This window comes from Leucopleurus acutus (genome assembly GCF_964270905.1).
Source record: "Leucopleurus acutus genome assembly, chromosome: X".
Classification (NCBI taxonomy): Eukaryota; Metazoa; Chordata; class Mammalia; order Artiodactyla; family Delphinidae; genus Leucopleurus; species Leucopleurus acutus.
The window spans coordinates 5,901,294-5,914,646 of record NC_139148.1 but is presented as its reverse complement, the minus strand read 5'-3'; the positions used below and the strand labels follow the sequence as shown (position 1 = coordinate 5,914,646).

The following is a 13,353-nucleotide window of genomic DNA, read 5'->3' as shown; positions in this document are numbered from 1 at the left end:
CAAGAGGGACGGATGAGGGACAGGTTCCCATCCCTCCCCTTTGAACGAGGAAGTTCAGAAAACAGAGGACCAGGCCAGCCGTTCAGCCATGCACACTTTAGGTGACAACAGTTGAGTTCAGTCTGTTGACTTACTCAGATCCAAATGGCTGGTACCACACCGGAAATCAGAGGAACAAATATGTCTCCATCTTGGGCTTCCCTGGTGGGGCAGTGGTTGAGAGTCCGCCTGCCAGTGCAGGGGACGCGGGTTCGTGCCCCAGTCCGGGAAGATCCCACATGCCGCGGAGCGGCTGGGCCCGTGAGCCATGGCCGCTGAGCCTGCGCGTCTGGAGCCTGTGCTCCGCAACGGGGGGGGCCACGACAGTGAAAAGCCCGCACACTGCAAAAAAAAAAAAAAAAAAAAAATGAACTGTGAATTTAATTATAATTGTTAACAGGCCTAGAGTAGCCTTAATCATAGGTCACTATCTTACGAGTGATGTGTTTTTCTGGATCCACAAGAGGCAAGCTGTAGGTCATGGGACTCATTAAAGTTCTCAGTATTAAAATTTGACCAACTGAGAATTACGATCAGGAACTGGAAACATGAGAAATTGTGAAGTTTTCTTCTTGGGGATCGATGTCTTTTCATTTCCCAAGAGTCCATCCTAATACCTGTGAAAACTAAGAGGGGTGGGGACTTTCAAGGAAATGCTCTTTCAAAGGTGAATTCTGTTTTCCTTGTTTGAAGATAATAGTTTAGGAAGAGTGACACAGAACATGACGAGAAACCCTAACTAAAAATAATTGGGAATCGGTAGTTCATAGACATCCTGTAGGTGAAAGGCAGAAAGGGCACGAAGAGGCACGGGTAGTACCACGGTGGGTGTGGCTGAGAGGCGGCCCAGCCTCACCTGGGAGCAGGGACCACGGCCCAGAGCCTGCCTCTCGGCCCCCACTTCTGGAAGCGCAGTCCTTTCAGCCGTCCAGAGCCGCCCTGCTGGAAGGTGGCCGAGTTCTGATAACTGACCCCTCAAAAGCCTGAATCATGTAAAGGTGCCAAACTACTAATTTACAGGGAGCGTTGTGCTCACGGTTCTGAAACGCCCATGGAAATCACGTTCTCTCCCTGAAAAGAGATCTCACGTGACCCAAAATGGCGCGGAGAATTCCGACAGGTCATTGAGGTATTTAAACAAGGGACGGGCTTATGTGATTCCGTATTTGACAATTTCAGATGACGATACCTTCCTGTAGCACGATGCACGCGTGCAACTGGCCTACTCTTTGTGGGAAGGCACGTGCTACTTACTGACTGCCTGACGTCTGGTGTCGCATTAGTGATGGACACATTCTTCCCTTCATAGATGTTAATACCACCAATTAGACCATTTAGGGCCATGTGATATCACATGTACTATATTTTGATGAATGTTTGAATTCTAAGACAACAACCTTATTTCTCTTAATTCCGAGCACTTGTAAGGGGCTTTATTATTATACCTGCAAGCCATAAAAAAGTGCTTTAAGCATTTTGTCAGGTTGACTTTTCCTTACAACTTTTGGTGGAAATTTACTCCTAGAAGATTTAGGATAAAATCAGAGAAATACAGGGAATGCAAATTCTTCATCTTTATAGCTTTCTTCTCTCTGTAAGGTGGTATCTAGTAAGGAGTGAGGCGACAGAATTATTCATTTTCCTGCTACCGGAAAGCATCCAATAATGGGATTAGGAATACAATTTCCAAAAAAACGTGTTTGTGCTTTTTGTATGACGTTTATTTTGATCCACGGTAAAAGTGGATTTTCATATGCTAAAGATGTAGAACGATTTGTGATCTTAGATAGTCCGGGCAGACATCAGAGAGGAGCTGGTGTGCTTCACAAGGACACAGCAGCTGTGCAGGGAAGCTCAGAGGCAGGGCGGCTTGTAACAGAATCTGTGTGTGTTCCCTCCACCTGCAGTCTCAGAATTCTGTGACCCTGGAGCCACTGCAGCCCGACTGCGACTACACAGTAGAGCTGCAGGCCGTCACCTACTGGGGCCAGACTCGCCTCAAGAGCGCCAAGGTCTCCCTCCAGTTCACGTCCACACACGCCGTCCACAGCAGTAAGTGCTTCGAGTTCCTTTTTCCTATTTGCAGTCTTTACATGGAGAGTCTTCACACACGTAAATATGTCCTTTGAACTATGATGTGTACCAATTTTACCTCTGAGTTTTTCTTAGGATTTTTATCCTAAGTTTTATGTGCAGTATTTTGGCGTTATAATGGAAGTTTAAGAAGAAAGGGTGTCTCACTCGAACAAATGTTTATACGTCCATGATTTGGGGTCCTTATGCATATGCGTACTTGTTTTTAAGGAGGGTCCGCACAGTTAACTGTTAGAAACTGTTGCTTCCCTCCTAAAAATGCGACATGCCCTTTTTTCTCTTTACTGGTTTTACACAGTGGTCACAATTACTGCAAAAGGCTACCTAATTCTCCACTGGGGGCAGTGACTAAATCATTCCCATACCTTGTTGCCAGTGGTTCTAAACTAGTCTGTTTGCCGTGAACTGAGCAAAGCAAGGGGAGAGTCTTATGAGACACTCACCTCTGAGCTGGAAAGTGCCTTACGTGGTGTTTCCGGCTTTGCTCAGAGGTGGGGACTGGTGAGAAGAGCTGTGGGGAAGCTCCTGGCCAGGGATCTGGGGACGGGCAGATAGAAGGCGAGCCCGAGAGAGGCCGCCAGGGGTCTCCGCGGGTCCTGCTTCCCCAGGCTCGCAGGGTCCCGTGGGATCTGCCTTTCATCCCGGGACGGGGCCTGGTCAGACACGGAAGGTGTGACAAGCTTGTTGAATTTAGGAAAGGCAAGGCTGGCTCTGCACTGTCAGACGCAGGGATTGCCCATAATTATCTTCTACCACCTGGGAAACAATAGGATCCAAACGAGCAGGTCCATTTGAAATGATGCTTTCAAAATAGTTCTAGAAACAGAGCTTCCTACCTATTTGAGAAGTAGTCCTTCTGGAGATTAAATGGATTTGAAAAGTCTACTGTTTCTATGTATAAGTTTGCATACAGTACAACTTTTACATAAAAATTCTCATGGAAACATTTCTATGTGTTTAGTAACTTCACTGATTTTTTTTATCAGTATTTTTTATTGAAGCAGAGTTGATTTACAATGTTAATTTCTGCTGTACAGCAAAGTGACTCAGTTATGCACACACACATACACACACACACACACACATATATATATATATTCTTTTCCATTATGGTTTATCCCAGGAGATTGAATATAGTGCCCTGTGCTCTGCAGGAGGACCTTGTTGTTTATCCATTCTCTATGTAATAGTTTGCATCTACTAACCCCAGACTCCCACTCCATCCCTCCCCCAATGCCCTCCCCCTTGGCAACCACAACTGTGTTCTCTATGTCCGTGAGTCTGTTTCTGTTTCATAGATAGGTTCATCTGTGTCATATTTTAGGTTCCACATGTAAGTGATATCATAAGATATTCGTCTTTCTCTTTCTGACTGACTTCGCTTAGTATGATCCTCTCTAGGTCCATCCATGTTGCTGCAAACGGCCTGATTTCATTCTTTTTGATGGCTGAGTAGCATTCCATTGTATATATGCACCACGTCTTCTTTTTATCCATTCCTCCGTCGAGGGGCATTTAGGTTGTTTCCATGTCTTGGCTGTGCTGTGCTGTGCATGTGCTGCTACGAACACAGGGGCGCATGTATCTTTTTTGGATTTTTTTTTTTTTTTGCAGTACGCGGGCCTCTCACTGTTGTGGCCTCTCCCGTTGCAGAGCACAGGCTCCGGACGCGCAGGCTCAGCGGCCATGGCTCACGGGCCCAGCTGCTCCGTGGCATGTGGGATCTTCCCGGACCGGGGCACGAACCCGTGTCCCCTGCATTGGGAGGTGGACTCTCAGCCACTGTGCCACCAGGGAAACCCTATTTTTGATCTTTAAAATTTTTATTTTATATTGGAGTATAGTTGATTAACAATGTTGTGTTAGTTTCAGGTGTACAGCAAAGTGATTTAGTTATATATATATATATATATATATATATATATATATACACCCGTATCTATTCTTTTTCAAATTCTTTTCCCATTTAGGTTATTACAGACTACTGAGCAGAGTTCCCTGCACTATACAGTAGGTCCTTGTTGGTTAAAACCATTGTAACACAATTCAGTTTTAATAGCATTAATTTGTGTGCCTGATTTCAGCCTGACTGTTCTTAGGGAGGTCCAATCTTACAATTTGTAAATAGGTCCAATATGTCCGTTATATGATTATGAATCAGTTTCAAGAGTAATTTTAGAGTCAGATTTAGTAATATCTATGACAGCACTTATGGAGCACGTGACATGTTAAAGGCAAGATATCATGCATTAGAGACAGCTTCCAGCTGAGAGGAGGAATGAGGCGTAAGTCAATACTAGTGTTATAGGTGTGATGAAACAGGGCCAGAAAATCCTTATGTTCATTGGACAATGTATACCACACGTGTAGGGTCTCAACAGCTTAGTTGCTTGAAGTCATTTTTTCTTTAGCCTGGCTGCACGTTATGGTCAACTAGAGAGTTGTTTGTAAAAATGCTAGTGGTAGGGCACCATGCCCAGAGATTATAATGCAATGGTGGCAGGAGGTGGGAGGGTTGGGGGAAGATGCCTCTCAATTTCTTTTTCTTTTCTTTTCTTTCTTTTTTAATTCTACTGAAGTATAGTTGGTTTACAATATTGTGTTTCATTTCTGGTGCACAGCAGAGTGACTCAGTTATACATATATATTTTTTCATGTCCTTTCCCATTATGGTTTATCACAGGATATTGAATATAGTTCCCTGTACTATAGGGTAGGACCTTGTTTTCTATCCATCCTATATATAATAGGTTGCATCTGCTAATCCCAAACTCCCAATCCACCTCTCCTCCACCTCTGCTCCCCCTTGGCAACTGCAAGTCTATTCTCTATGTCTGCGAGTCTGTTTTTGTTTCCTAGATAGGTTCATGTGAGTCATATTTTAGATTCTGCATACAGGTGATATCACTTGGTATTTCTCTTTCTGACCTCACTTAGTATGATCATCTCTAGGTCCCTCCATGTTGCTGCAAGTAGCATTATTTCATTCCTTTTTATGGCTGAGTAGTATTCCACTGTATATATGCGCCACATCTTGTTTATCCATTCATCTGTTGATGGACACTTAGGTTGCTTCCATGTCTTGTCTATTGTAAATAGTGCTGCTGTGAACATAGGGGTTCAGGTATCTTTTTGAATTACAGTTCTGTCTGGATATGTGCCCAGGAGTGGGATTGCTGGATAACATGGCAACTCTAGTTTTAGTTTTCTGAGGAACCTCCATACTGTTTTCCATAGTGGCTGCAACTTATATTTGCACTATTCATTGATTTCTTTAATGCAGTCCTCCATTCATTCATCAAACTGTATCTAATGATGGGAATAATTACTACCTTATACCACTGTACACTGTATTATAGTATAAAGATATGTACACTGTAGGATATATACTATATAGACTGTACGTTATATAGTATATGTGTACCATGTATTTATATGTGTATATATGTTCTGTATATACGCACATGCGTACATCTACATGTGCAAACACACTCATACACACACATTACTGCAGCACTGGACACATTTCCATCTCTGCCTTCAAAGCGCCTACTGTTGAATTTGGGAGAGAAACATGTCAACATGATTACACAGAGACCAGTCCGTTGCACACAGAGCTGCAGGGAAGCATGGCGCAGACGGACAGACATGGCGGTGGGAACCAAGAGCACAGCGCTCCTCCTGGGTCCTGAAGAATGGGCGCTCCGTGGGACACAGGGTGTCACCCCACACAAGCGCAGAGTTGGAAGAGAGCATCGTTTGTGCAGAGAATCAGCTTGGGGGTGGGGAGTGGAGGGGGGGTCAGTTCCCTCCCCGGGAGACGTCAGTGACTCCCGTGGGTGTCGTAACCATCCACGTGCGAAGGCCACCCTGTGTCTCCCAGCTGATGCTCCCTGAAAGCAGAGGTGTGTGCTCAGCACCTCCCCTGGGATGGCCAACAGGTACTTCGAATGCAACATCCCCCAAACCAAGCTCTCCGCTTCCCTCTCACACCCGTTCCTCTCCCAGGCTCTCCTGCCCCCAAAGTTCCCACCGTTCCCCCTTTTGTTCAAGCCATCCATAGAGGTCATTCGTCATGCTTCGCTTTGCTTTCTCTTCAGAAATCCAGTTCATTAGAAAGTCCTTTTGACTCTAATTTCAGATTCTGTGTGGGATCTGTCCAAGTCTTGCCCTTGTTCAGCCCATTGTCACCTTTCTTATAAAGTAATCTCCTAACTAATATTTGTCTCCACTCTTTCTTAAATATCCATTTTGTAGACAGCTGTCAAAATATTCTTTAGAAAATATTAACCATATCACAGATTACTCTCCTGAGTTCCCCTCTCAAGACTGTCACCTACGTCTTCTCTTTGCAAGTCTCCACAGATCTCATCCTTTATTGCTTTGCCATGTTTTCCTCCCCAAATGTCTTCTCAAACCAAAACCCTTTAAACCTCTGCTTCTCCTAAGACCCATTTTTTTTTTTTTTCTATTGGTGGTGGGGATTTCCTCTACTGTGTGAAATAAGTTTGCCTTTTAGTCTCCTGGCTTTTCCAGTAAACAACATTCCTTCCCCATTGGAGACTGGTATGGGATTGCAAACTCCCATAATTTAATATGTGTTTCTGCCCACAACCAAGAACAAGGAGAGGAAAACCCAGCCTTGGCTTGCCATTGTTGAAGTCATGTCATCGAGAATCTCTTCATGGTCCAGCCCACAGACACAACTGTTACAGACTCTGGGTCTCCAGAGCACATCTAGGGCTTTCTCCTTCTTCCTGGGGCATCTCCCCACACACACCTGGTGAGATCCTCTTCAATTAGCTCCCTCTCCCTTCCTCTCGGGTATGATTACAAACCCTTCTCTCTCACTTTAAGCCATTAGGCATCACATAGACTGAATTCTTCCCTCTCAGTGAGCCACTCAGATCCCCCCAGATACAAACACATCTGTCCTTCACCCCTGAGTGTCTTCGCCTGTCCTCTGGAATCTCCGGTGGAAGCGTCCTTCCTTTTGCACACGACAGATTCCAGTCTGTGGGGTCTAGACCTATCCCTTGGAAAGTACATCCGCTCAACTAAGGTCTCCTCTAGGTCAGAGAACAGGGACTGTCCGCCTGTGTGCCCACAGCAGCCGTCAGAGCCCACGTGCTCCAGAAGCCTAGGCGTGGCCTGTAGCACTGCTTCAGGAACTCCTGTGAAAGCAAACCAGTCAGTTGTTCCCGCTCTTACCTGCGCACGCAACCAACTCCTGTTCCCGCAAGACGCTGAGTGTTATGGTCACTTTCTAATCATCTTGTACAATGAGGTAACGTTTTACCTGACCAATAAAGAGACGTGACAGTTAACCTACCAAAGGCCACTTTATGCTAGGATTAACTGATGCCTGTCATGCGGATTCAGAAAAATAAAATAAGAAGTGATAGTGCAAAGTACCTGTCATAATACATGTTATTTGGGTGTCAGTGTAGCCGACAGAAGAGACTGGTTTTACAAAGGATGAGGCAGGATATAGCTGAATACGTGTCAGGATGTTCTTTATAACCCAATGTTGATATATAATCTCGTAAACACTAGTATATGACTTTTACAAGAACACTATATTTCATCATGAAGCAACTAGAAGTAAGGAATAACTACAACTTTATAGTATAAACAAGGGAAATTATATTCTATAGGAATGAGTGTAGTAAATGTCAGCATATAAATTATTTTTTGAATTATATTTTTCCAGGTCTGCGGGGTGCCAGGTGTATTAATATAATAAATATTTCGATGCAAGCAAAGCCTGAATGTTCATACAGTTTTATAAAAGGGTCCCTTGAAGGAGGAAAGACATAATACTATCTTTAATGGAAATGTAACTTGCTTTTTTGGAGGTAGGAGGAGTATTTCCAGGGTTGACAGATTCCAAATGTTTTTTTATAGTTGCCTCATGCAACTGGAATATGCTTCCAGCTCTCCAAAATAAAAATGGACTGGAGAGAAAATACTCTGAATCTCTCAATCTGAAAAGGTAATCAGAGTTTTGACATCTGGAGAAATAGCATAGTCACTCAATTCTTTTAACTTTCAGGAGTATTAAAGAGTATAAATAAATCAGACCTCATACCTCTTCAGAATGTGAAGGAATGAATTTTATTCCATTTTTGTTTCCTGCTGAAAGTGGAGGACACACTCCGAGTCAAGGACGTCCTCCCAGGACTGAACTATCACGTCTGTCCCTACATGGGGGATGGGGCATGTCCATGCGTGTCTGTGCTGGAAATATTCACTAAAGCAGCAAAGATTCAATCTTGAGAGATATACATATATGTGTGTGTGTATATATTTATATATATATATATATATATATTCACACGTCCTTACGTCTGTAATGAGAAATGAATGTTTCCATGGCATATAAAAGACAGCAGGAAGACAATTTGCAGAGAGATTAAACACGGTTTTCTAAACTGTCTTGGTAGTCTGCTGGCGACTTCTTCCCATCACAGGTTCTTAAAGGAATTAGAAGCATAAATGGGCTTGTGAAAATCTGAAGCCTTTAATTCTTTAAAAGAAACATGCTTTAGGTGTAAGCAGCAGGATTCTTTAACCGCCGGGTGGTGTCAAGAAAGGGATGCGTTTGGGGGCGGAGCCTTCTGAGGGCTCCGCGTCCCAGGCCCTCCTCTGGGCTCCAGGCTCGCTGCGCTGGCGTCTGCAGGCTGGGAAGCAGCGTCTCCTGCTATCCGGTCTCGGCACATTCCTGGCCCCCAGAACGCCCACCTCCACCTGCGAGCTGAGGACGGAGGTTTGCCATCAGCGGCTAGTAATTTAATCAGCACGCCCGTGTGATGACGCCTCTGTAAAACTCCAGAAAGACGGGGTTCAGAGAGCTTCCGCGGTGGTGAACGCATGCTGGGGGAGGGGCTCCCTTAGACCCTCAGACGTGGAAGCTCCGCCCCCTTTCCCCACACCCTGCCGTGTGCATCACTTCCATCTGCCTCTTCCTGACTTAGATCCTTCTTTTCCCACTCACTTTTCATATATCCAAATCGAATTTTATGCTTAGACATGATTAACTTTGAAGACAGATGTTCTTGTTTACGTGAGCTAAATATGGGCTTACATGACAAGCAATATTGATGTGAACATTTCTATACAAGTTTTTCTACGTTATAGATCCTCATCCCTAGAACAGTCTTTTTTGTTACTGTTGTCTGTGGTTTTGTGTTTCTTTTTTTCAATTGAAGTATAGTTGATTTATAGTTTCAGGTATACAGCACAGTGATTCAGTTACACACATGCACGTATTCTTGTTCAGATTATTTTCCATTATAGGTTATTACAAAATATTGAGTATATTTCCCTCTGCTATACAGCAGGTGCTTGTTGGTTATCTCTTCTATATAGAGTAGTGTGTATATTTTAATCTCAAACTCCTAATTTATCCCTCCGCTTCCCCCCTTTCCCCTGTGGTAACCATAAGTTTGTTCTCTATGTCTGTGAGTGTGTTTCTGTTTTGTAGATAAGTTCATTTCTGTCGTATTTTAGATGCCACATCTAAGTGATACCATGTGATATTTATCTTCCTCCGTCTGACTGACTTCACTCAGTATGATCATCTCTAGGTGCATGCATGTGGCTGCAAATGGCATTGTTTCATTCTTTTTGATGGCTGTATAGTATTCCACTGTATATATGTACTGCATCTTTATCCATTCCTCTGTCGATGGACACTTAGGTTGCTGAGTTATATCCTTTTATTATAAACGGGTAATCTATCAAGTAAAATTTTTCTCTGAGTTCTGTGAATTGCTCTTGCAAGTTATTTGAATCTGAGGAAGGGGTCTCTGGAACCCCCCATCTATAGCAGGTCATCAGAAGCACTGCTGCCAACCTGGACTCGTGACTCGCATCTGAAGCGGGCGGGGGGTGCAGTCTTGCAGCACTGAGCCCTTACCCTGTGGGATCTGATGCTGTCTGCAGGTAGAAACTGTCAGAACTGAGCTGAACTGTAGGACACCCCGCTGGGGTCTGAGAATCGGTGGTATGGGGAACCCCTCATACACAAAGTGCTATTGGGTGCAGAATCCTTAACCTAATAAATGTCAGAGTTATCCAAACATTCATTTGAATTATTTAAACTAAAATGTAAGTACCAACTAATGTAACTATCCCATTCCTTTTAATCAGATCCATTGCATGGATGGTTTGACAGGCACACCCCGGTAAGGAGAAGTACACACTCGATGTACTTTTTCTTCTGGGTCCTCAGTTTTCCTTTCCTTCTCCTGATTCACCGCAGGTCAGCATTTCTCTGCATTCATCCTCATCTCTCCCTCTTCCTCCCACCTTCTCAAGAATGCAGACCTCACAGCTCTATTGGAAAAGTTTTGATAACACATTTCTGACTGCTTTATAATCAATACAGCTTAAGCTGTTTTATCTCTCAAAGGGCTACTTGGAATTCTGAAAGCAGAAAAGTCTTGTCTCCAAGGACGGAATTTCTAAATGTACAACTTCTAAAATCAGTGAACTGGTAAAGGAGAGATCTGAGGGCAGGGATTTTTGGTATACTTCCTGCTAAGCCGTATAAATTCTCACCTGGCTCTCTAAAGATGGAGGAACATAACATGCTGGTACTTCTGTGAAAAGCTACCTATACTGTTTTCATGAAATGGTATTTTAATACTATTTCATTTACTTCATAACTGCACAAAAGTCTATCTATTGTGAGAAATACTACTTCCACCTGTTACTGAAATCAGAGCATCTTTCCGGGCTGGTGAATGTATGTTGATTCCCAATTTAAGTTCGGGGGATCCCGTGTAATGTACACAGTCTACTTTTAGGTATGCATTCGCGCGTGTGATGAAGGGGGAGGTGTCATCAACTTGAGCTGGAAGGAACGTGTAGTCACGTTACATTTTACTTTAAAAATCAGGCAATAAATATGGATGAATAGCAGAGTGAAATTAAATACACTGGGATTACTGTCAGGTTACAGATTTATTTTTAACAAGTAAATCAGAATGTTGTGCTTTGTTGTAGAAGAACAACTTGGGAAAACTAGAAAAAGTGCGATGCAAATACAGCCTCCGTTTCAAAGACGACGGCCCACTCGCCTCCTGGAAATCGGAGCTCCGTTCTATCAAGACAGCCAGCTGCAAGTGAAGGTGTACTGGAAGAAGACCGAAGGTGGGCAGATGCTTCTGTTTATTTGTTGTTGTTCTTGCTAAGTTTTAGTTTCTATTGGAGTCGAGTTGATTAACAGTGTTCTGTTAGTTTCCGGTGTACAGCAAAGTGATTCAGTTTTACACATACACTCGTGTATTCTTTTTCAAATTCTTTTCCCATTTACGTTGTTACAGAATACTGGGCAGAGTTCCCTGTGCTACACAGTAGGTCCTTACTAGTTATCGATTTTATATACGGTAGTGTGTATACGTCAATCCCAACCTCCCAATGTATCCCTCCCGGCCACCCTTCCCCTTTGGTAACCATAAGTTTGTTTTCTAAGTCTGTGAGTCTGTTTTTGCCTTATAAATAAGTTCATTTGTGTCATTTTTTTTAAGATTCTGCACATAAGTGACATCATATGATATTTGTCTTTCTCTGTCTGACTTCACTTAGTATGATCATCTCCAGGTCCATTCACGTTGCTGCAAATGGCATTATTTCATTCTTTTTTATCACTGAGTAATATTCCATTGTATATATGTACCACATCTTCTATAGCCATTCATCTGTTGGTGGACAGTTAGGTTGCTTCCATGTCCTGGCTATTGTAAATAGAGCTGCAGTGAACATTGTGGTACGTGACTCTTTTTGAATTATGGTTTTCTCAGGGTATATGCCCAGGAGTGGGATTGCTGGGTCGTATGGTAGTTCTATTTTCAGTTTTTTAAGGAACCTCCACACTGTTCTCCATAGTGGCTGTACCAATTCACATTCCCACCAGCAGTGCAGGAGGGTTCCCTTTTCTCCACACCCTCTCCAGCATTTATTGTTTGTAGACTTTTTGAGGATGGCCATTCTGACTGGGGTGCGGTGATACCTCATTGTAGTTTTGATTTGCATTTCTCTGATAATTAGCAATGTTGAGCATCTTTTCATGTGCCTCTTGGCCATCTGTATGTCTTTGGAGAACTGTCTATTTAGGTTTTCTGCCCATTTTTTTCACTGGGTTGTTTGTTTTCATGATATTGAGCTGTGTGAATTGTCTGTATATTTTAGAGATTAATGCCTCGTCAGTCACATCGTTTGCAAATATTTTCTTCCATTCCGTAGGTTGTCTTTTCATTTTGTTTATGGTTTCCTTTACTGTGCAAAAGCTTTTAAGTTTCATTAGGTCCCATTTGTTTATTTTTGTTTTTATTTTCATTAATCTAGGAGGTGGATCAAAATGATTTTGCTGGGATTTATGTCAGAGAGTGTTCTGCCTATGTTTTCCTCTAAGAGTTTTATATTTGTTGTTTGCATTGAAGAGCGCTGTGATGTAAGGGTGCTCGTGCAAACGTCACCGTCGAGCCACACTATTGATATTAAGGAAACGGTAGCTGAACAAAACACATGCTTTTTAAAAAATTATTATTAAATGCCTTGCTCTTCTGAAGTCTGAATGGGTTGCCTCTGATTCCCAGGAATCTGTATCCCATACTGAAATCTGCTGCTTACATTTGATCATTTCAGGGATATTAACCTGTCTTCATGTCTTTCCTAAGAAGGTTGATCTTGTGTCCCAAACACTTGAGACGGTCATTATTTTGCACTGTAGATTCTTGTTCTAAATTAGAAGACCTATAATGCAAATAATTTGGAAAATAGAATAAAAGAGCCGATTCTCTTCTCGGTATCATTTCATAGAAATAGCATTTTACTGGATTTTCTTTCAGAAGTCTCCTATACCTCTGTTTCTCTCACTCAGTTGTTTTATATGTATATGTGTGTGTTTGTAAAGCACATTTTCATAAAATACTAATTTGCATTCTATATTGTTGGTATTTTTAATAACATTTTTAAATGGCTGCCTTGATAGATATTATGCCATAATGATTCCACTACAGTCACACATTTAGCTGCCTTCAGAATTTCCATCTTATAATCAGTACTGCAATGAACAGTCACCCTTAGAATAGATTCTTTTTTCTCTTTATCTTTGGGATAAATTCCTTTTGTTTCCTTGTTTTCTGTACTCTTAGAATAGTATTTTTAGAGTTACTTGACATACATTTTTATATTTATCACTTCTGTGCATTT

At 42.5% G+C, this 13,353-nt stretch overlaps 1 protein-coding gene across 1 annotated transcript in view; it reads left to right on the top strand.

Annotated features, from left to right (window-relative positions):
* The window catches only part of LOC309978073 (anosmin-1-like), a gene marked incomplete at its 5' end in the record, with an annotated part of 198,369 nt that overhangs the window by 171,194 nt on the left and 13,822 nt on the right, over nucleotides 1-13,353 (top strand). Inside the window, 2 exons of the mRNA XM_082864422.1 lie at nucleotides 1,947-2,091; nucleotides 11,146-11,292. Coding sequence (XP_082720548.1) covers nucleotides 1,947-2,091; nucleotides 11,146-11,292 — 292 coding nt within the window. The remainder of the gene's footprint in view (nucleotides 1-1,946; nucleotides 2,092-11,145; nucleotides 11,293-13,353) is intronic.